At 32.8% G+C, this 24,012-nt stretch overlaps 1 protein-coding gene across 1 annotated transcript in view; it reads left to right on the top strand.

Annotated features, from left to right (window-relative positions):
* Positions 1-3,730: 3,730 nt before the first annotated feature.
* The window catches only part of LOC110038330 (pentatricopeptide repeat-containing protein At5g48730, chloroplastic), a 21,168-nt gene continuing 886 nt past the window's right edge, over positions 3,731-24,012 (top strand). The window contains exons 1-3 of the mRNA XM_020743133.1: positions 3,731-4,208; positions 23,018-23,424; positions 23,694-24,004. Coding sequence (XP_020598792.1) covers positions 3,795-4,208; positions 23,018-23,424; positions 23,694-24,004 — 1,132 coding nt within the window. The 5' untranslated portion in view covers positions 3,731-3,794. The remainder of the gene's footprint in view (positions 4,209-23,017; positions 23,425-23,693; positions 24,005-24,012) is intronic.

Here is a 24,012-nt window from a genome sequence, read left to right as displayed (position 1 = left end):
CTAAAAGAACTAAGTTCATTAAACTAATTTCTAAACTTCAAAGTTAAATTTATTAAGAACTAAATAAAGTTTTTGTGACGAAGAATTCAAATTTAAGAAAGCATCATTCCCCTTTACGATAAGTACATGGTTAGTGAAGTAATTAAAATCATTTAAAATTATATATAAAATTGTATTGTGTCAAATAGGAGCAATTCTATTCTTTACCCTCTTTCAAGTGCATACAGAACATTGACTAATCCAGAGTTTGATCGATAGTTCTGTGGTAAGGCTAGGAGGATACCAACTGCCACTCTAGTGCTCCAACTACTCTCTTGCCTGAAGGCTAACAATCTCGCATTAGTTCCAATCAACTGGACCAAATTGGGGATTTTAATCTGTCACCTTAAAATCTCCAATTTTGCATCCAAAAAAGTACATTTCCATATTTATTTGCACACAATCCCATGGATGACAACCTCTCCCAAGAAATCAAATGTGACTCTCACCATATTGTAGAAATTATAGCCCTTTTGGATCATATGTTTCTCAGCACATTTTAACATTTCAATTGGTCAGATCAAAAAGTAAATGAAGATCAGAGTTTGAATCATCACAAATTATTGACATTTAAAACTGTATGAAATGAATACAATTCTTCACAAAACCAAATCTCATTGTAGGGAGAAGAATAAAGAAGACTACTAAGAATTCATGATAAGGATACGACAAAACATGAATTTCATATATAAAAACAAGTTTACAAAATAAAGAAAGAAAAGAACACAACTTATCTCACACTCCTTCCCAAGCAAATCCCTAGAAGCTCCCTTTAAGCACTTTCTCTCTTTACAATCACACTCAATTCTCTCCTAGAAAAGTAATGAATAAGAAATCTCTCTCCTTCCCTCTCCTCTTACAACCCTAAAAGAAAATCTTCTCTTCTCCAAAGCCTTCCTCTCACTCTCACGCCACTCTCATGCTTTAGACTCCTCTACTTTTTAATTAGGGGTTGCCTCCTTTAAAAAAGAATTCAAAATTCCCTCTCAAACTCTCTTCAAAAGTCACACCTTTTGAATCCCAAAAGACATGTTCATTTATTCAAGAGATATATCCATTCATTAAAGAGCCTTCCAAAGTGTCTAAATGCATTGAATCACTCCATGTGGAGTTTAAATCTTTTGGAGCCTTCAAAATCTACTCAAAATTTGTCCCGAACTGCCTTAATATGTCTTATATCGTCTCTGGCGCCTCAGGTGCCACTCTGCAGCAGCTCCACCATTTTGCTCCGTTTGGCTCCGTTTCAGCTCTATTTCTCCCCATTTTAGTTGTGTTTTGCTCCTAACAGATATACCTATAAAAATAAGCATGAAAACAACATTTCCTTAAAGTGTAATTTTATTCAAAAATATATGAGAAATGTAAAGTAAATTAAGCTTAAAAAGTCGTATGTGCAAAGTTAGAATTTTCTTTCTTGCTCGTTTTTACTCCAAATTGCACCATTTTTGCTTCATTTTCTCCAAAAGTCCATTTCTTGTATTTTAAATCAAAAATATGCAAAATAACTTCCTTTAAAGTGTAATATCATTAAAAATCATTAAAATTAAGCATAATATATATATATATGAAAAGTAGATAATTTTTAGGCGTGTCAACTGGCAGCTTTCAAGGGTGTGACTCCATCAGCAGGTCATTGGAAATTTTTTATGGCCATTTCTTTTATCAATTGATAAGCTTCTTCAAAAGGCTTAAACATCAATAAACCACCAGGTTCAGCATATATAATGGACCTCAAGGTTCCTATCAACCCCTTGTAAAAGGTCTAAATAATTAGTCAGTCAGGTAAGACATGGTGTGGGCACCTTCTAAGAATATCCCCCAAGCCTCATAAATTGACCCTCCATTGATTTGGATGAATGAGATGATGTTATTCATAAGCTTAATAGCATTGGATGGAGGGAAATACTTTGTCAGAAACTTATAGGCTAGGTTGGTCCAAGTCGTGATTGATCCCGGGGTAAGAGAATTTAACCACACTTTGGCTTTGTCTCTCAAAGAGAAAGGAATAACATGAATATAATATCATCACTAACTAATAAAAACACAAAACAACAATACAAGTACAAAATAATAACTAATGAAAACTAATCAGAAAAAAAAAGTGTCAAACCTAAATTCTATGTTTATCAACTAAAGTTCTCTTAAAATTAGAATGATTATTAAAATAACGTCAAAGAATTAATGCAAAAAATTTACCACAAAGTAAGTCGGTCAATCACACAAGCATACATGTCAAGTAATATGCGATATCAGAGTCCGCGTATTTATCTCACGAGGAAAGGGTTAACCAATATTTTTAGCAAAAAATCTCTAGTTTACTAACTTTGTGAACCTAGCTTGGTGTGAACAGAGGGTTGAAATCCAAATTCCGAACAAAAAAAAAAAACAAGATCACAAACAATGGAAAACATAAAGCAGAGAAAAACTTGGTTTTTTTCAAGAGTGATGAGACTCGTGCCTTTGTGATTCAATTATTGTGAGGGTTCATGGTTTTTTTTAATATTTTCCTATGTGATAGTTGTCAACTGAGGATATGTTTTTTTCTTATGCCCATGCTTAGGTCAAAAGAAGAATTAAAAACCCATGAAGTTAATTTTTTCTTAACTTAACCTCATGGAATTTCCTAGGATTCTTCTGATCCCCTATGAAGGTTGCAGAAACCTACTAGAATATGTTTATTCTATTAGGATTTTATGGTTAATCTATTCATTTCACTACTTAATGAGTAGAAGTCATAGATCATACAAGATATTAACATCCTAATTAATCAGACCAAGAATAAATAAAATCTGGAAGATTCACTAACAACATAGAATCATGAAAGCTTAGAAAATGCTACATAGAAAACGTCTAAAAAACTACAACAAATCCACTAACCCTACATCATGGAGACACGAAAGAGAATTTGCCACATATAGTAGAGAAAACCATAGAGAAGAAAGCCATGCAAAGCATCATTACAAGAAATAAATAATTATAAAACTTACAATCAAAACTTATTGCTTCCACAAAAATAGAAGAACTCCCTCTCATACACAAACTCTCAAGAACATCAAGAATAAAGTGGAAGAAGGGAAGCAAAAAAATAGTCTAGAGATTTCAAAAGAGAGGAAGAAAACTCTATGAGAGAAGTTTTTCTCACCAAAATCCCTCTTTTATGCCCCCCAACCATCCATCATGCCCTAGAAATTTCCCTATAAGCATATATATAGGAAAAGCTTCACAAAGGCAAGAAAAATCCTTCCAAATTTGGTTTAACGAGATTAGCTTGGGTCCGCCACAAAGCTGACATGAGTGCATCATATCTAGAATGACTCGATGAGAACCCACCACGATGTGGCCATGCGTGGTTTAACCTAACATGGGTGCACTCTATTTTAGGCACAATTTCTTTTCTTTCTCCTTGCAATAAGAAGTAACAATAAGAAGTAATCATGTATAGTGTTGTAATGTTTTGAAGATTTCTTTACACTTCACTCCATAATCATGTGTGTCATGTGTGTGTTTAACCTAACTAATATATATATATATACCCACACACTCACACACACAAATATATATACATACATAAATACACATGCATACATACACAGTACATACATGCATACATACACAGTACATACATGCATACATGACTTCAATTTTTTGCTAATATTGAATTATATTTTCAATTTCAATTTGATTCCTCACTCGTCGCTTTTGACCAGCGAAATAAAGAGGGAAAGGGAGCATTGCGGCGCTCACCGACGACTAGCATGGCCGTTTCTTCTACCTCATCCCTGTCAACCTCGCACTGTTTCTCTTCACCCCTCTCGTACTCTTCTTCTATCTTTGGAGCTCGCCAGCAGAATAGAGCAATGTTGGTCATAGTTAGAATGCCCGCGCCGTTCAGAGCTTCTGCCGAGTCCAAGCACGAAAGAACCGGCGAAGGATCGAACGGAGAAAGCAAAAGAGATAGAAAGAGAGAGATGGAGGCGAGAGAGCGGAAGGAGGTGGTGAACCGGAAAATAGCTTCGCAGAAGGCCATCTCCGCAATTCTCAGGAGGGAGGCCACAAAGGCCGTCATCGAGAAGAAAGGTTCGATCAATTCCAGGAAGCTTCTTCCTCGGACTGTCCTGGAGGCACTCCATGAGAGGATTACGGCTCTTCGCTGGGAGTCTGCTCTCAAGGTTTTGCTTATATTTTACTAAGATTTTGGACATCTGATTGCAATTAATTTTCTTTTAAGGTTAAGTTTCAGGCTTTCGGCATGTATTGAATGTTTTGCCAATCTCTGATGAGCTTCATAGGGGATGTTTGATGAGAAGTAGGAATAGTAAGTACTATACATCTGGATTTAGTAGATCTTTTGAGTGTTTGAAAATTTGTTTGGCATAATAGTTCTAGTAAATTCTTTGAAAGTTATTTTCTGGATTTAGGATTTAAGTGAATATGACTTCAGAAGGAAAATTAATACGATGATGGTGTGAAGTTAAGCATAACTAATTCGAAAATACTAAAGAAACATATATAATGCAGATAAGCAAATATGAGGATCACTTGATTTAAAAGATTGAAGTTAGATTTTTGAGCTTACTTGATACATGAAAATCAATTAACATTTAACTTGGAAGATAATAATATTAACTTAGATAATGAGTGCAGTTGATGAATAATTAGCTATATAAAATTTATTTTAAAAGTAATTCAACTAAATAATTAAAACTAATGATTGATTAAAAATAATTATTATCAATTTAAATGAAATAAATGCTTCAACAATTAAACTTATTATTGGTTAATCAAGTACATAATTAAGAACATTAAATATTTATTAAATAAAGAGGGTTGTTTTCTGAATTTGTAAAGAAAAAAATAACAATAATGCTATGTTAAATGTTTAAGAAATGATTGATTCATTTATTTGACTGATTTGAAGTTAACCAAGGATATAATTAAAAATAGAGAAATTTACGTACATACCACATAATTCATATGTATTTATATATCTAGCACCTAAAGTTTGATATTTACATTTATAACACTTTTAAAAAGTCAGCAATATTGGTATTTCTTATGTAGTGGGAAAGATTTAAGTGGTATGCATGTAAATACGAAAATTAAGTTCTTAGATGTGTAAATACTTATATGCCCTTTAAAAATATTAAACATTTATTAGTGCTTCTTATTGTTTATTTGATCTAGAATAATAAATTAATTGTTTATGAGATCGATTAATTAAAAATTGGCTATCTATGAAGGCTTAGTGGTGATTCAATTGATAACTTTGCTCGAGTAAAAAATGACGCCCTTTTCTTCTTTCCTTTTGCTCTTACCCAAATTCTTGAGTCATTGGGGGTTGGCATCGATGGGGCTTGCAACTTGTGAAGGAGAAGAGGAGATTATGATTTGATTTTGTTGGGATAGGAGACATGGTGGATTAAGTTAAATCCATATAATGCTTAAGTTTGTAAATTTGAGATTTTCGGTAACATGGGGAAAATGATTTTACATTTTGTAATATTTAAGCTCTTCACTTTTACTATTTATCATTATTTAAGTTAGTATTTCTTAAATCCCATTTAGAACCATTTACCAAAAAAACTTGAAAGTTTAAATCTATTATTGTTATATGTTTAACTAGAACTAATCTTGTTGTCAAAGCCTTAGTATATTTGTTTAGGGACTATTTGGATCATTTTCTATATTTGTTTATTATTTTTTTGCTATTTTTTTTATTTGAAATGAAAACATTGTTGATATCTTTAAGTATAGATTTTTTTTTTAAATTGTATATTATATAAGTGATTCTTTTTATTATTAGAAAGACGTGGTGGCACTGTGAATGGAGGTGTTGGTGGAGTAGGCAGAGATGTAGGTTTTGTTGCGGGGTTGGCCGACGGAAGGCACTACATGGGTTGATGTTGGTTGGAGAGTTAGGTGGCAGTTGATGCATAATTGGCTTATTTTATGCACAAGGTTTGGTGGCTAGGGGTTCATTTTTTTTAAAATAAAAAAATTACCTAAAAATTCTTTTATGTCTATAAAATTAATTTAATTTATTTAAAAAAAAATAAAAAAATTCTTAAAAAACATTAATTAAAGAGGTTTTCCTAAAGTTTTAAAAACTAAATAAAAAGTGATGCCATACACTTGCTTAGCATTTGCTCTTGCACTAGTTAACTTCAGTTTGAAAATTTATATGCATCTTTAATTTGCTTTTGCTTTGCTAATTTTGCATTCATGGTTCTACTGACATCTACTTTTAATAGCAGTTATATTAGAAATCTTGCAAATATGCTTCTATTTTATTGGGTGCAAAGAGGTGCAAAGTAATAGAAATGTATAGAAAGTAGTTCTAAGGTTTTTTATTTGGGATAGAATTTCTACAATTATTGTAAAACATAATCACTTCTCAGACTCCTGACTAAAACAAAAGCTTCCAAAGTATGAAACATTGAATATTCAGGAATTGGGTTCAGCAGTAAACACCTTATTTCCAGCCAAATGTCCCTTTCAATACAAATGATCAAAGAGAGATAAGGAATACTTTGGAATGGAATGAGAATGATTAAAAACAAGGGAGATAAAGGGAAAATGGAAAACATTGAAAGGAATTATCTTATATAATTTTTTAGCACATAATATGGAGTGATCCTAATAGGTAACATGACTTGTTGGGAGCATATAGCAATCAAGGTAATCACACACTACTCAAGCACCTAAACATGGGAGGGGAAAATTGAAATTTGGAATAGGTTTTTTTTTTTTTTAATATTTATCACACACTACACAAGCATAGAAATAAAAAAATAAAAATAAAAATAGAGAAAATTTAAATTTGCAATGGTTTTTTATTTTTAGAATTTTTATTCCTCCATAAAATAAACCCTCTCCCATATAGGAGCGAAGAGTATATAATGTGCGTAAATTTTCTTAATTGAAATAAAGCTTAAAAATAAAATTTAAAACCAAAATAATAATGAATTCTAGGAGTCCCAATTATACTACAATGATATATGAGTGGCTATGTAAAAAAAGACACATATAAAAGTGAATAATTATTCCATAAACATAACATGAAATAAACATGCAAGCCTATGATGATTCAACATATTCCCCTAGCCAACAAGACTCTCATTCGATGAGGAAGGGAGGAGGCCATGGAGGGGGAGGCTGTAGAGTGGTTCATATCTATCTTTAATGTGGTTAGAACTAGCTATAGTGAAGCAAGTATAGGAATTCATGATCATTGATGAAGTTTTTGTTGACTTTTGTAATTTAATAGAAACTTGTACGAAATTTGGAGATCATGATGATAGTTAAAATATACAAAATGAGATCAATTGGTCATAAGAATGGAGCAATAATTGGTTTTGGAGGATGAGTTGGTACAAACCTTAGTTCATTCATCTTTGTCTTAGGTTAAGTTACCAGTAGTATTCCCTTCCTTTACAAACTCATTTTCAGTTTTTTTATTCAATTGAGAAGCCATTGTACGTATAGTCGGCGAAGAATTCTATAACTCAGATGCATCGTTAATTCTAGCTCATCCTTTGAAGGTGCTATGTAATCAAAATTATAGTCAAAGTTCTTAGGTTCTTTGGCATTTGATTTCACTAATGTAGTAGAGATAATTGAGGTGCAATTGATTCAATAGTAGAAAGGAATAAAAATTAATATGGATTTGCTAGTTAGAAATCTAATGATGCTAATCATTATGACAAGGGGATCATGGGACAGGTAAAATCATTAGAGGATTGTAAATAAAAATAAATATGAACTATGTCGATGAAATTTCTAGAATAATTTTTTTTATTAAAAGACAATCAACTACTTAGTAGATGATATTGATTTTAATATTTAAAGTAGATTTTCCAAGGTTTGAATCCTTGTAAAAGGAAGAAAAAGAAATTGACCAGAATCACAGTAGTCTTCATAAGCAATATTTAAAGTATTCTTCATAAGTATTGAAAGAAGTATGGTGAAGTGTGATGATTGGTGTATATGACTATGGAGACTGGTTATGGTTAATAGAGAGTTTTGTGTATTGTTTGCAACTTGACTGAAATTTAGCTATTTTAGAGGGATTAGGAACTTTTGAATTGGGTTATTTGTGGATGGATAAACTTGGATTTTATACGTAATTGTTGGAAGCTTGTGAAATCTAAGAAAATTTCTAAAACAAGAAGGATGGAGGTGAAATAGCTCAAAAAATACAATGCACAAAAAATTGTGATTAGAGTTGAAATTTGATTGAATCAATCAAGGCTTAAAACAATTTAATTTGCACGTTTTTCTTAGTATGAAAGAGTTGTGATATATTGTTTTTTTTTTTGTCTCAAAGAGATTGGGATATCTATTCCAATGCCAAATCTATACTATATAGAGGATTAAGTCAATATATCAAGACCACTGTGTCCAAATCTCATCATTATATTGGTTGGTTTGCTATGAAAATCATTCCAAACAGTAAACTTTTTTTAGGAAAATTTTAAAATTCCACGAAGTAAATTTTTGGTAAAAGATTGAGTTAAATGAGAATAAAATCTGGCTTCGATATCAGAAAGGACAGGTTAATGAGTGAAGTAGAGGGATGATATAAACTTGAAAGAGGATATTCGAAAATAAATAAGATGAAAGAGGAAAAGGGAAAGCTAGTGTTCAATGAGTGGTACATTTTATTTTATTCTATATGCTAACTGGTTTTTAGGATTGGTGTTGGAACTCTTTAGTACTTCGTCGGGAGATAAGGCTATGAGAGGGACTATCATGTGCTCTTAGTTTTATCTAACAAGCTTTGCTAGTTGGTTTTAAATCTTTAATGTTAGAATTGTGGAATTTTTTGTTGTATCGATGCAGTAATTTCAAATAGGACATAAAAGGTTTTCATATGCTTGTTGGTTCATTAGGCTTATTATGTTTGGCTCTTTTTCCCTTTTATATTAATTAAGAATTTAACGGGATTCAAAATTATAATAGGTTGTCTTAGGTTTGTACTAAAAAAATAGCGCCATTCTTGGATAAATTTCTTGGATATATTCTTCTTCATGTGGGAAACTTGAATGTTTTTGGGAGAGGCTGCCTCTTTGTACAAGCATATTAACTAATTCTATTATTGTGGCAATTGTTAATTTATATCAAGGGCAGTGCATAGCATTGAATTCTTATGTATTTATATATCTCACACCTAAACTTTCATATTAACACACATAGCAGTCAAATCTTTCATATCACATAATAAATAACACTATTGTCACTTTTCAAAAACGGAATAGACCTTTTCATGCATAGGGTTAAAGCACCAAAGTTCTATATATGTAAATATGAAAGTTTAGGTGTGAGAAATGTAAATACCTAAAAATTGTGTGCTAGGTATGTAAATTTACCTTTATATTATTGTATTGATGCTTTCAAAATATTAATTTTGTTTCCATGTAATTATTATTTTACCAAATTTGATACAATCTTGGCTTCTTTGATAACTTTAATTGATTGAACGAGTTTTGTTCTATTTTTAATAACATATAAATGCAGGACATAAATTCTGGGTGAATTAATAAAGCAACAAAATTCTCGAATTTAAATGAATTAATTAAGTTCTGATAATACACAAATTCAACATAATTAGTATGAGACAAAATTACCTTCTTACATTTGATGGGAGGTTAAAGATTAGAAAATTTATAAATTAGATGATAGTTTAGACAATTTCCTTGAAATGTACAATATGGTTAATTCAAAGAATTCAATTCACCAATACAAAATTAGTGAGATATGATCAATTATTATCGCTTAGTGCTGCAAGTAAAATAAAATCAATATTAGTTAACAAAAAATAAACTTTCAGGACTTTATTTTTCATTTAGTATGTATTTGGATTGACAGCATAGTCAATAAAGATATTTGGATATTTGGTTAGTTTGAATGATCCTATGACTAAATAGTATTTATTATGGATTAATTTGTTATCATTGGTCTTATATTAAAAGATCTTGGGAAGAACTTAAACATGATGTATGCTATAATTTTTCATAGACTCTAAATGAAGTCTCATATAAAACTATAGAGAATGGAACATATTTCAATTATCCTCTTGGTAAGACTATTGCACCGATGATTTTTTTCCATAACAAATCAATATTATCTTAGCTAAATTTTGTTAAAAGCACAACTAGATAAGACTGTATGGTCAAATTTGGTTCTTCTTAATAAAATGTAGTTTATGAATATTTTTTAAATGATACATTACATGTAGGAAATGGTCTGTAATTGCAATATAGTTCTACATTTGATTTTGTATAAAAATCTGAATTTGATGAGATCTTACATTATGTGTTTTTCATAAACATAAACCTAAAATTGAGCAAAAGTGAAAACTTTGTTCTAAATCTGAAACTGAATTCGAGCATGCGATCATATTTACACATTATCTTTAATTTGAATTTGAATCTTTTTGGGCCTTGAAATTGAACAAATAATGCTTGTTAAAATTGATAAATCAATTGAAGAATATGATAATATAAATCTATTCAAACATCTAATGTATTTATCTTTACAAATCTAATTAAAATTTATTTTGTTTTTGATTATTGGTTTCTTGATTTACTAAATTTTAAAAGGAATCTTATGGAGAAAGTAAAGTTTCATGGACATCTCAAGGGATTAAACCATGATTACGCCCTTCAAGAAAATATAAAATTCAAATCTTTGTTTTAAAAAGTGAGGAAGTGGAGGAATGATTCCACAATAATGAAACAATAAATAAATAAATAAATAAATTGTATACAAAGATAACATATACTCATAAAAGAAGATTATGATTGGAGACTAACCACAAAATAAGTCTCCTTGTGAAATTCAGTGTTTAAAAAAGTGAAATTTTGCCTTAAAATGGTCAAGCGTAAGCTTTGAGGTGGATCGAGGTGTAAGCTTCAAAATAGAAGCATTAATAACTCATCAAACTAAATATGGCGAACTAGTAATATGTTCATTTAATTCATTATTATAAAGACATAATCTACAAATCTTCATATTAAATGTTAATATAAAACAAAAGTTCGAACTAAGATGTAAGGTAAGTAATCATTTAAAATTTAAATGTGATACAAATATTAGGATCCACAGTGGTCTCATCATCGTTTTATCATCTTTAGAAGAATCATTATACATAATAACTTTGTCATTCTAGGGTTTTATCTTAGCACCATCTTCAAACTATTTTTCAATTATCATCTCTTTCATTTTACTCCATATTTTAATTAACATTAAAGTCACTATAATGATAAATAAAACAATGAATTAGTAATACAACTTAAATAATCTTATATACTTAAGTTATCTTTTAATTTTTTTGAAGCTTCAACTCCATGTTAGTTCTTTCATTTAAATGATTGTGAAATAGAAGTTGTTCCAAAGCCATTTGGTCTTTTTATTTTTTTCGTGTAACTTTATGTTTCTATCTAAATTTTTTATCAAACATAATATGACCTAATTTTCTCATTCAACCTATAGCTAATAAATTTATTCTCTTTATAAGCAATTTGTTCAATACGCTCCAATTAAACACACAATTAGAAGTTGAACAAGTAAGAATAAGAATTTCATAGCAAATGCTTTGAGTTTATGCACGTTATCTCTAGGTTGTGACTGCCAACTTTTTAAAATAAGATGAATAATTTTTTTTTTAGATATATTAAAGCAGGAGGCTTATATGTAAATCATAAAGTTCTTGTTTCTCAAATTATAGTTAAATCAAATTTATCAGCTAAGCATGTATTGTAGCATCCTTGAGCTATTCTAAATCTGAAAATTCCTATCTTTAGATGAAAATATTTGATTTGATCATTAGCTTTAAGATAGTCATAGGAATATATCTATTCATACATGCATATTAATCAATCTTAATCCCCTTATCCACATGGAAGTCTTTATCATAATGAAATTGAGGGTTCAAATAATATTCAATAAAAATGCACTTGTCGATGTAGTTTACAATCCTATTTTTCACCCATTATTTCCCATATTTCCTTATAAGCTCCTTCTTTTCCTCCTAATGTTCTTATTATTTCTTCATTTATTTTGTTTATAGCCTCATAAATAAATCTCATGGCTGGAGCCTTTTACCACATTAATTAATGCCTTCACTGAAGGCCTTATAATTTCCAAAGCATAATCAGCACTACTCCAAAAAGAATTATCTTTCATAATAATTTTCTTCACTTGCTTTCCTTTTGATTTTTTTGCCCAAGAAATTCTTTTCCATTCTTCAGAAACAAACACATGTAGTTCCTTAAATCTTTGCAAGTTCATATTATTCGTATCAATTCTTATAACTACTAGTCAGATAAATTTTTTTATTTGTGAATTTTCTCACCAAGCTTAATACTTAAGGATGGTTATAAATACATTTGCTTATTATTATTTTTTTTAGTAAAACAGATTTATGTCGTAACCACTGTACCAATTTCTCAAACATTAAATCAAAATAATGAGCAAGACATTGAGTCCAACAAATTTTTTTTTCCTCAATTAACGTCCTCTGCTGCATCATAGGTCTTTGCATTATATCTGAAGCAACTTGAACAAACAAGCTCTCCTCAACTTATTTAAGAATCTCATCAAGCATTTTAAATAATAATTATGCATGCTTTACAAAGACTGGTGTATAAATTGATTTTAGAGATACTGTTCCATACTAGTTGTTAACAAGAAAATTTATAGTACTTATTTATCTAATATTTGACCAGCTCATGGACAGTAGTGTAACTCTTGTCTCAATCCACGTTTTCTTCACTTCATTAACAATTCACCAAAAGAAAAAAAAATTCATTTTATAACAAAATGTTATAGAATTCTCTTGGCTTCATGCAATTAAGGAAACAATAATCTAATCTATCTCAAGCAAATATTTATATTATCTAACAACAAGGAATGCCTCATACAAGAACAATACAATATTTTATAGAGCAAAATTTGAGGAAGATAAAAGATAAGAAGAGGAAGCCATGGTAAATAATGAGACTAAGTAATAGAAGAGGAAGACTCTGGTTAACAACAAAGAAGAAGATGCTTGGCAGTGAACTTTGATTGGTGACGTTGTGAGGCTTCGATAAACGGGCTTAGGATGGGTGTTTGATGATATACAAAGAGACAAAGTCATTGTTATGAGGCTTCGGCAAATGGGCTAGGGATGAGAGTTCGAGGCTCAACTGAGTAGCGAAGCAAAGATGAATCCTACTCTCACATGATGGCTGTTATGATTCGTCATGCTTAGGTGTATACGTGTATAATATTAGATAAAATATATTAAAAAAGTAAATATATAATGCAATATAACTAAGAATGAGGTGTCGCCTCAAGCACCTGGAGGTATTGTACCTTGAGGCATGTTGACATCGAACTAGGGCAAGTAGTCGACATGGAAAGGTTAGGAGGGTTGTAGAATGACGAATGAAAGTGGAAACGATGACGATTGTTGAGGAACGACAAGAAATTACTATTGAATAGCAAATAGGATGGCAAAGCAATAGTTAGGTGGGTGTCCGACCAGAAAACTGCGAGATGAATGGAAAAACGTCAAAGTACGGATGACTAAGAGGTTCAAACTCTTGTTCTCTTCAAGATATAAATTCACCACTTAAGAAAAAATATGTTACAACTCTTTAAATATGAGAAAACATGAAGAAAAGTCTCCAAATATTATTAACCAAGCAAAAATATCTCAAACGAGGAATTTCAATATATTATAGGTTCCAAGCAAACTAACCCTAATAGAAGTCTAACTAAAACAAGAACCCTAGAAGGTGGTTCGACCAATTATTGAAGCTTGGGAAGGTTGAACTAGTCCTTAGACTTATTCTCCTGTCTCGAACTTCTGCCAATAATTGGATGTGGAAGCCATTCATGACATAGATGTCTGCATCATTCTCCATATGTAGGAGTGGAGTCACTGTCTTCCCTAGAATCTCTAAGATTCTTGTAGTATAGCGACAAATAAGTAATATTGAAGATAAAAAAATCGTTATCCCTACAAATCAATCTTATATACATTGTTGTTGATGTGCTTGACAATTCTAATTGAACCATCTTCTCTAAGCTTAAACTCATCAAAAGAACTTACAACAAACCTCTCTTTCTTCAATTTGATTCACACCAAGTCATCTTTTTAAAAGCACAAGCTTTCCGGGACTTCTTTGCCTATTTTTTATATTTAGCATTCTGCTAGGCAACTTCTCCTTTTACTTGTTCATGCAAAGCTTGAATTTTCTTGTGTCTAATCTTTACATTCGTATTAAGTCAACAGTTGGAAATATTGACACAAACTCCAAATATACTGAAGTGTTTTGCTCGTATAAAATTTGAAACTATTTACAACTGGTTGACTGGTTGGTAGACTGGTTGGTTGAAAGTAAATTTCACCTAAAAATAACCCAAGTCCCAATGCTATATGTGCTTGCCTACAAAACATGTAAGGTGATTTTTCAAATTTAGATTGTTCACTTTTGTCGCCTACCTGCCTAGCGGTGCACTGTAGATAAAAATTGTAACTTGGTACCCATTTGACCACTTGAAGCCCTCCAAAAGTGGCCCAAGAGCTTTACAATCCCGATTTGAAGTAACGGTGTCGTGCCCACCATGAAAAAGTATTAAAGTATAAATTTATAAAGTGTGACACATCTATTATCTTTTGGCAAGGAACACAATATGCCATCTTGAATAAACGATCTACCACTATTATGACAAAATTCTTATTCTATTGTATTAGAGATAAGCCCACCACAAAATCTATGCTCATGTTTAGCTAGAGTGTCTCTTGCAGAGGAAGGAGAGTGTATAGGCCTATGTTCTATCATCGAGTTTTAATCAAATGACATACTCTATTTTATTTGACATATCTCTCAACTTCTTGTACTAATGTGGGTCTGCAAAATTTCTCTTTCACTAAGGAAAGAGCCTTGTTTTTGCTAAAATAACCTGTCATTCCCTTATTATGATTTCCCTGTAGATTGCTCTCATTGAGTGAAGTCTGAGGAATACATAGTTTATTCTAAAAGAATAGGTATCCATTTGATCTGTGATACTGCTCATACATCTTATCATGACAAATGATACAATTATCCTAAAAATCCTTGTCAACGACATATATATATTATTCAATCTCTCAAAATCAACTATCTTAGACTGGATAATAGTTAAGCTCAATGCATCTGCTACTTTGTTTTGATTCCATGCATTATACTTGAGCACAAAATGGAATGAAGAAAGAAATTTTACCATCGAGACATCTGCCCTTTAGCCTACTTTGGTTGTTCAAGAATTTTAGGGCCTCATAATTAGTGTAGAGAGCAAATTAATTAGACAACAAATGATATCTCCATTGACTGATGGCTCTAATAATGATATAAAAGTTCTTGTCGTAGGTATAACTTTCTTATGGAATTATTTTCATTCAAGAAAGCAATAGGGTATCCTCCTTGGACTCAACACATATCTAATTCTCATATTGAAGGCTTCACACTCCATCTCGAATACTTGAATAAAATTTAAAAATGCTAGAATAGAGGCTTGAGTAGCCTATTTCATCAAATCATCATAGTTGGCTTGTGCATCATCTGATCATGTAAATTTATCTAACTCGAGAAGCTCCATCTTGAGTGCTACGATTGAGCTGAAATTCTTGATAAGTCTTTTATAAAGAGAAATCATACCATGAAACTGACTTACCTAAGTAAATGATTAAGGCTCGGGCCATGCCACATTTTCCTTGATCATCTATGGGTTCATCTCAATTTTCCTATTTGAACAATGTATCATAGGACGGATGTTTGTGAATTAAGAAAGTGACAATTTTTCGAGTAATCATAGGCCGAAAAACATGATTGTCTACTCATACAAATCTATCTCGTATCTTGAAGGTTTTCCTTCACTCATACCCTAGTCTCATTTTGATCTACCATGCAAGTGAATCTTGAAGAAGACATTTGTTCCATATAACTGTCCAAGTAGATCGTTTAACATTGAAATAGAAAATTGGTGATGGTGATCTTGTTCACAACCTTGCTATTGATACACATGCACTAAGAATCATCTTTCTTTGGCACAAGTATAGATAGAACAACACATGGATTAGTGCTCTCTTGGACTAGCTCTGGAGTCATGAAATTTTCAACTTGCTTCTACAACTCATACTCTACTAGTTGCATCTGGTAAGTTGGTTGGTTGGGGAACATTAATTTTGAGATAAGGTCTATATGACGCCGATCTCTCATCTGAATGGTAACTTAGGTGACAAACTGATAACAAAAACATCATAAAGCTCATTTAATAGAGATTTCATCGCCCATGCATCAGCTCCTCTATATCATTGTATTGTAGCATCAACAAGGCCAGCCCACATGCACCTCTCTCGAGCCTGTAGAAATATGGCATGAGATATCATAGATCCCGTCTCTAAGTGTTCATCATTGTTAACTTTTTCAATGTTAGAAATATCATACGCCTCTTGTTCTTGATAAATGATTTATGTATTTGTAATCATTATGATGTACACTCCTATCATATTGCGATGCTTGGCCTAAAAAAAATGTGAAATGCATCTATAGCATGACATCACATCAAATCCAATCTTGCAACTTATCTTTAATTTAAAATTCTACCAGATACCTCTTGTCGGCACTAATCTCATTTCACTTTTTCAACCAAGTTAGGGAATATGAGTGAGAATATTTGTGGGTAATAAGGCTCAATTTATCTATCATTTATCATATTTTCAAAATTAATTTCATTTGTAATAAGATTCCACACCTTTCTCTTCATGGTTCACTGAGTATGGAAGATGATAGGTCTAAGATACTATTGTTCTTTCTTCGGCTTGTTCTAGAGAACTCATTGAAGCTGAAGCATCTCACCATCATCTACGGGTAGTTGGTACTCCCCTCTATTCCCCTCGCCCCTTTGGTCATTACTCTTTACCTCCTTCACTACACCCTGCAGTGTAAAAGGAATCACTCTTATGTTTGGGCAGTTGGTGGCAATTTTCCTGTATTCATGAAACTTGAAATACTTCACGACAAAAAATATTTGGGAGGGCCAGTCATCTTATCCTCCTGTGATGGCTTCTTCTTAAGAGAGACATGTCTCGGGCCTCTAGTCTGTGTGCTCTTGCTGCCTGATCCGACGATTGAACAATATTTTTTGCTTGTTGTGGACCTGATACTACTGTGTTATCTCTCCACTTCAAATCTTAGGTTTGAACATCATGTAATTTTCAATAGGATTGTAGTTGCATCACATTGTTAATGGGGTATCTTAATCCTCCAAGTTATTGAGTTATGATATCTTCCTCAAGCTCCACTGGCTCACATTTTAACATAAGATGTTCAAACTCAATAGTGCACTCATATATCGTGAGATTAAGAAAGTGACACTATAAGTGGCGAAGTCTCAAGAACAATCCGATTTGTAATGTGATGACAAGTACTTGCATTGAATCTCCTTCATCTTGAACCGGATTATGAAATTGTTTTTTTGCATATGCTGATGCAAGAGCTTCAGGCTCTCCCACCACAAGGAAGCACTTTTTTTTTAATTTGATAGTAGCTAATTTCACTCTCCTATCAGGTGAAATGACCATACTCCAAGACCCGTCCCTTACTCATCTTGATCAATACAACCATCAAAATTTGACAAATCAACCTTCACTTCAAAGTCACTCTCTCTCCTTCTATACTCAATGCCAAATCGATGGGATATCGATTCTTTGTCGCTTGAAGTTTTTTGGTGAAAAGGATTTTTTACTCTTTAGTGGTCACCATTATTGTTGTGGGTGATTTCCCCATATTGTCTTCTTTCAAAATCAATGAGCCTTTGCTGCAATTGGAGAATTTTTTACTGCATTCCTCGATGATAAGATCATAATACCTCGTTGATTGTTTCTCCTTGGCAGCGTAGTGACTTGTTCTTTACTTTAGAGTTTTGGCTGATGTAGTATTGTGAAACAAGGGTTGGTCGAGTGTTTATGCCTTTGGTAGTTGTTGGGACAGATTTTTTGTGGAGCCAATAAAGTTAACGCTTGAAAATTTAGATTTTAGGCTAGGAATTATGATATGAATTGTTTGGGTATGAGTTGGTCAAAGATTTATGTTATATTCATTTTAGTTGTAGGAAGGAAAAATCCCTAAAAAATTAGAGTTTGTTAGGTTCTCATACCAAACGACACTGATCTAGGTTTCTTAGATTGTGTGGAAAGATCAAGGGATGAGTAAGGATAGTAGTAGGATAGGTAACAAATGAGGAAGAAGTGATGACGGATGAAATTTTGTGCAATCGACGGTTGGATAACAGAAAAACTGCTGTTGGGTTGTGTAATTGATGGCATGGGAGGTCTTTGAACGTTCGAGAGAGATTGTAACGTTGATTCAATTAGTCTACAGACACACCAACTGGTAGAAATCAAATGATACAACACTCTAATAATGGATACAGATAGAAAAGTCTCCAAATAACGTTAACCAAGCAAAAGTGTTTCAATCCAAGTATTACAACCTATTTATGGGTTCCAAGCAAATTAACCCAAATAAAATTCTAACTAAAGTTGGAACCCTAGAAGAGGGGTTCAACCAACTCATGTGGGCTAGGGAAGGTTGAATCAGTCCTTCTTGGAAGGACTGATTCTCACATCTCAGACTCCTACTCAAGATCAGAAGCGGGAGTCATCCACAACATAGATATCCGTGCCACATGTCTCATCATTGACCGGCGCAAGCCTCACTTGAAGCTTTCTTCCCGTGCCTTAAGACGCTTATCTTGTGCATCGATTTTAGGCGCACTTATTGAATGCTTTTTCTAACAATGGTGAAATTTGGTCTCCAGGCCGCCTCTCTTGAGTTTAACACTCAAAGTATCCTCATAGCTTTAGTAAAGACGTCTCTAATCACTTCATTATCTAATCAAATATTTCTTTAGGCATTGACACTTTGTAAACCTAGTGCTACATCAATTCCCTAAATCTCTACTAACTCTTCTCTAAAGAGTTGTTGTGGCTTATAATGGGCAGTGGAGTGTTGTAGGTATAAGAAGATCATCATGTGATGTCACCTATAAAATAAAGCTCTCTACTTCCTAAAAATGGATTAGTTTAAAACATTTGTTGGCATTTACTATTATTGGAATTTTTATAGCGACATGTTGACCATTCAAAATTATTGTAATTCCATCAAAAATAGTTTTATGATCAGTATTAATAATTGGAACAATTGCATTGTTAGAATTGGCAGCTAGATAATTCTGAAATAAAATAAAAGAAACATAAATAGGAAGAGAATAAAAACAAACCAAGGAGTTTCAAAGTTGTCTTCCAATTCAATCCTCTAGGATCCTTGTAGGAGGTCGACCGGTCCCACCTTTTTGAATTTCCACAAACCTTATTTTAACAACACTATTATATTATGATTACAACCAAAGCATGTATCTTTTCTTGTGTATAAGTCTATCGGTTATTTATCATAAGGCATATTGATCAAGTGTGAAACCTTGTGCTAACCATGATTGATTTAAAATTGGTCTATTTGGCAAGTTTTCAATCCTATTCTTCACTCAATGTTTATGAGGTTCCCGTGGATAACACAATTTTTTTGTTGTTAAAGCTTCTAGGATCAGTTGGTTCTAATTTCACTGACTGACAAGCTAGAGTTTGTGACAACTCAGAATAATGAAATCATTGCTTGTCATCATCCCCCACTATTTTCACTTTATACTATCGAGAATATATTCTTTTCAGATCAAAGGGTTATTACTAAAACAAACCATCATAACCTACTGACCATTCTTATTGAAAGGGGTTTCTTGCTATTAAGATAGGTTCTTAACCATGGGCTTGCTTCTATATGATCATGAAGTCTTTATTAGAGAATAAAACTGAGATATCTAATTAGAATTATAGCTAAAAAATCAATTCATATTTTCAAATTTAACACACAACTATTCAAATATCAATTGGCCAAAAGGAAATTTTTGGAGCCCACTCTCGTGTCATAAGTTGCAATGAGCCCTATAAAATGTGAAGGGCATGAACCAAATAACTTTTGGAAACCTTTTAAATATAGGACAATAGGATATACTAATCCTTACAAAATTTTTAATTCACAAATTATTCATGGTTCACCCTTTTTTCGTAAAAAAGCCGATACTATATTATCATTTATTCTTAAAAACTTTATTAGATTGTTCTATACATGCTAATTTGGCAATAACTGTTTGGTTAAGTGATACCGGAGGAAAAGACCCAAATATTCACGAAAGAACACAATTTTTATTACTGAATTCAAAAGGATACAAATGAGAATCTTGCGATATGAAATAAACCACAATAAACATACAAACAGAAAGGACAAGAAGACGCTGCGAAAATATAAGATAGAAAGCAACACAAAATATATAAACGGCTATCTAGGAAATGGGGACAAGGGTGGTGGTCGGAAAAAAAGCTGGCGACTGCTGCAGGATTGCAGGAGGGAGCTGAGGTGCTTGGGGCAGCAGCAGACCAGTGGTGGGGTCTGGACGACAGGGCTGGATGGCAGTGGAGACAGGCGCCGAGGGCTGGACAACAGTTGTGAAAGGTGTCGATGGTTGGACAGCAGCAGGGACAGGCCCAAGTGGGTTGTTGGCAGCAGGGGCTGGTCAAGGAGGGCCTTGACGGACTGTTGGAGGGTACAGGGATAGCTGTGGAAAGTGCCGAACAGCAGCGAGGAAGATGTCAGCTGGCTGGCGGCAACAGTAACACATTCGTGGTAGTTGCTATAGTACCGCGGGCGGTAAGCTCCCGCATCATTAAGTGTTAATGAAAGACAATCATAAAGAATGGTAATTTGTACTCTAATACTCTTACAATAGCAAGCTCCTTGTATGCTTAGTAAACTTATTCAGTATGATGTTTCTGAAACTAGCTTCTGTTGATCTATGGATTATCCATCAATAGTTTGAAATCAGATGAAAAATATTGACTTTATCTAGTTTGACATGACATGATTTAGTAGACACCTCTCAACATAGAATTTTTCATTTTGCCACCAACGGGAAAGAAAGATAGAAAAGAAGGAATGCCTTGCCAATTTCTTTCCAATGCCATAACCTTGGATTTCACTGACCAAATACTGATATATGACGATGAAAATAAAAGAAATATTACTAAATTCATTGTTAAATTTTCCCAATTGATACATGATCTCTAAAAATAGGTTCACTCATAAGGGACCCTGGCATTTTCAATTTCATGTTCATTGATATCTTGCTTCTCGTCTACAACTTAATGCTGTGATTTTTTCCTTTCTTTTATTTGATCTTTAATCACTTTGTATACTTAATAGCTTTTTGAAGAGAACTTCTTCGGCTTTACAGGGAATTTTTTATTTTTTATAGGATAATATTTATATTAACCGTAATGGTTGCCGAATTTTAAAATTAAAAGAAATATCTTTTAAAATCTTAGAACTTAATTATAAAATATTTAGAGATGTATAGTGCCTTGATAACTCTAAGTTAATTTGCTCAGTGTTAGCAGCTGAAACATGGTTCCAGCTTGATCGTTGATGGGGGAAGGTCAAAATTTTGCCATGTGCATGTAACTGCACACCATTGAATTTTGCAATTTATTAAATATTTGCTTAATACTGTTACAAATGCATGCTTGAAAAGATTATTGACTCACTGAACATCGTAATATCTTCCCTTTGCTATTTCAGGCACCCCTTTTTCCATGTCCTATTTCCCTTTTATGTTTTTCTCTTGAACAGAATAATATTTGATGTGGTTTCCCATTTTTCTGTAATGAACATTTTTTTCTTAATGACATGATTTAATAAGCAGATTCTTTTTACATTGTATGACGTTTGTTGGTAGCATCTATGCAAGTAGAGCTGTTTTTTATTTCGATTTGTATACTAATGAAAATCTATAGAATGGAATTCATAAAGCTTTAACTCTGTTTCTTATCTGCACAGACTGCACTCTACTTTCGCGCATATTTCTTGCCAGCATGTGAGCCTTACTAACTAAATACTTTTCTCAAGCTACACACACCACTTTTATGTTTATCCTAAAACATTGCTAGCAGTTAACCGACCTCTGTTGCACAGCACATTTATTCCTGTCGACCAAATGTATGGAAGCAGTTTCCATGTCTGGTAAAAATTTCTTTTTCACTCTATTTTCCCTGTCAGTGTGTCCTTTAAACTAAAGTTTTCTTTCTTGCCACTTTCGCCATTGTTTTAGTTATGTTGTTCGCAGACATTGAAGAAGCTTACCACTCTCTTATTGTATTATGTTGAATTCCTATAAAACACAATCATGGGAATCTGCATTTGGCTTTTTGTTATTCAGATTAACTATTTTTTGAAGTTCCCTTTTCAATAATGTTTCGGACCACTGATATTTTGTGATGCATTAATGAATAAATTAAAATTTTAAGTTGTCTTCATCATTTCTTGAAATATTTCTCATCATGTGTACAACAACAACAAAACAACAACAAAGAATCCCACTACATGGTGTCGGCTACATGTACCCTTTTTCTCCACTGCATCCTATTTAGTGTCATATTTTCATCATGTGTACATTTATTATTAATCTTATTTATTTATTTATTTTTTTTCTTGTGTGTGCGTGGACATTTCTTTGTATTGCTTGTTAGGGTTTCGGTTTTTGGGTCTGATTTCACGTGACTGTTGATTCATACATCCATTTGACAAGAAATTCTGTGATGGTAAAATAGTAAATGAAATGTTAGCATGCATGGACCATTTTTCTTATCTTCCATTAGATTCACTATTATCATTGCATCAATTTTTTTTTTTCATTTTGATAATCTCAATGTAACTCAGGTTTTCTTCTGCATGCTGAATTGCTGACAATGAGGTCTCATTGGAAAAACTGATCTTCTTTATTGATGTTTAATAAATGATAATTTTGTTTTCTATAACGAAATTGCTTTTTCTTACCTTAGATATTTGATCTTCTTCGCGGACAACTATGGTACACGCCTAACCCAGGCATCTATATTAAGCTGATTGTCATGCTTGGTAAATGCAAACAGCCTGACCGAGCACATGCACTCTTTCAAGCCATGTCTGATGAGGGTTGCATCATAAACCATGAAACATATACCGCTCTTGTTTCAGCCTACAGCAGGAGCGGTCTTTTTGATAAAGCATTTTTCCTGCTTGAAAATATGAAGAATACTGATGGTTGTCATCCGGATGTTCAAACCTACTCCATTCTCATCAAATCTTGCTTGCATTACTTCAAATTTGATAAAGTCCAGTTCCTACTCGCAGACATGAAAAACCTGGGAATTGAGCCAAACACTGTCACCTTCAATACACTTATTGATGCTTATGGGAAAGCAGAGAGGTATACATCTTGATTTTAGTTCCAAAGATTCGGAACTACCTTCTTGTCTATCATAGCTTTTAAGTGGTTTACCTTAACTGTTTTAGTTCAGTAAGCAAACTGCAAGTAATTTATTGTGAAATGAAAAATTCCTTATCAGCAGGGGTTCAGAACCATATAATACAATTGTTGCAACTGTTTCTCAAAATTTTTATGTTGACTTCTACTTTTTCATCTCCAAGCCATAACATTACAAGTTCTAAAATGCTTTCCTCTTCTCCCTCTGATAGATTTGCAGAGATGGAATCTACGCTAATGGAAATGCTAGGGAACCATGATTGCAAGCCTGACATCTGGACAATGAATGCTACTCTACGAGCTTTCGGGGGAAGTGGGCAGATTGAGATGATGGAGAAATGCTATGACAAGTTCCAGGGCTCGGGCATCTCTCCTGACATTAAAACATTTAACATACTCTTAGATAGTTATGGCAAGGCTAGAAAATATGAGAAAATGAGTGCAGTGATGGAGTACATGCAAAAATATTATTTCTCATGGACGTTGGTCACCTACAACGTTGTCATTGATGCATTTGGAAGAGGGGGGGAT

The sequence above is a fragment of the Phalaenopsis equestris genome, unplaced genomic scaffold (assembly GCF_001263595.1).
Source record: "Phalaenopsis equestris unplaced genomic scaffold, ASM126359v1 Scaffold232505, whole genome shotgun sequence".
Lineage (NCBI taxonomy): Eukaryota > Viridiplantae > Streptophyta > Magnoliopsida > Asparagales > Orchidaceae > Phalaenopsis > Phalaenopsis equestris.
The sequence above is the reverse complement of the archived record's forward strand: the minus strand, read 5'-3'. Positions and strand labels throughout refer to the sequence as shown.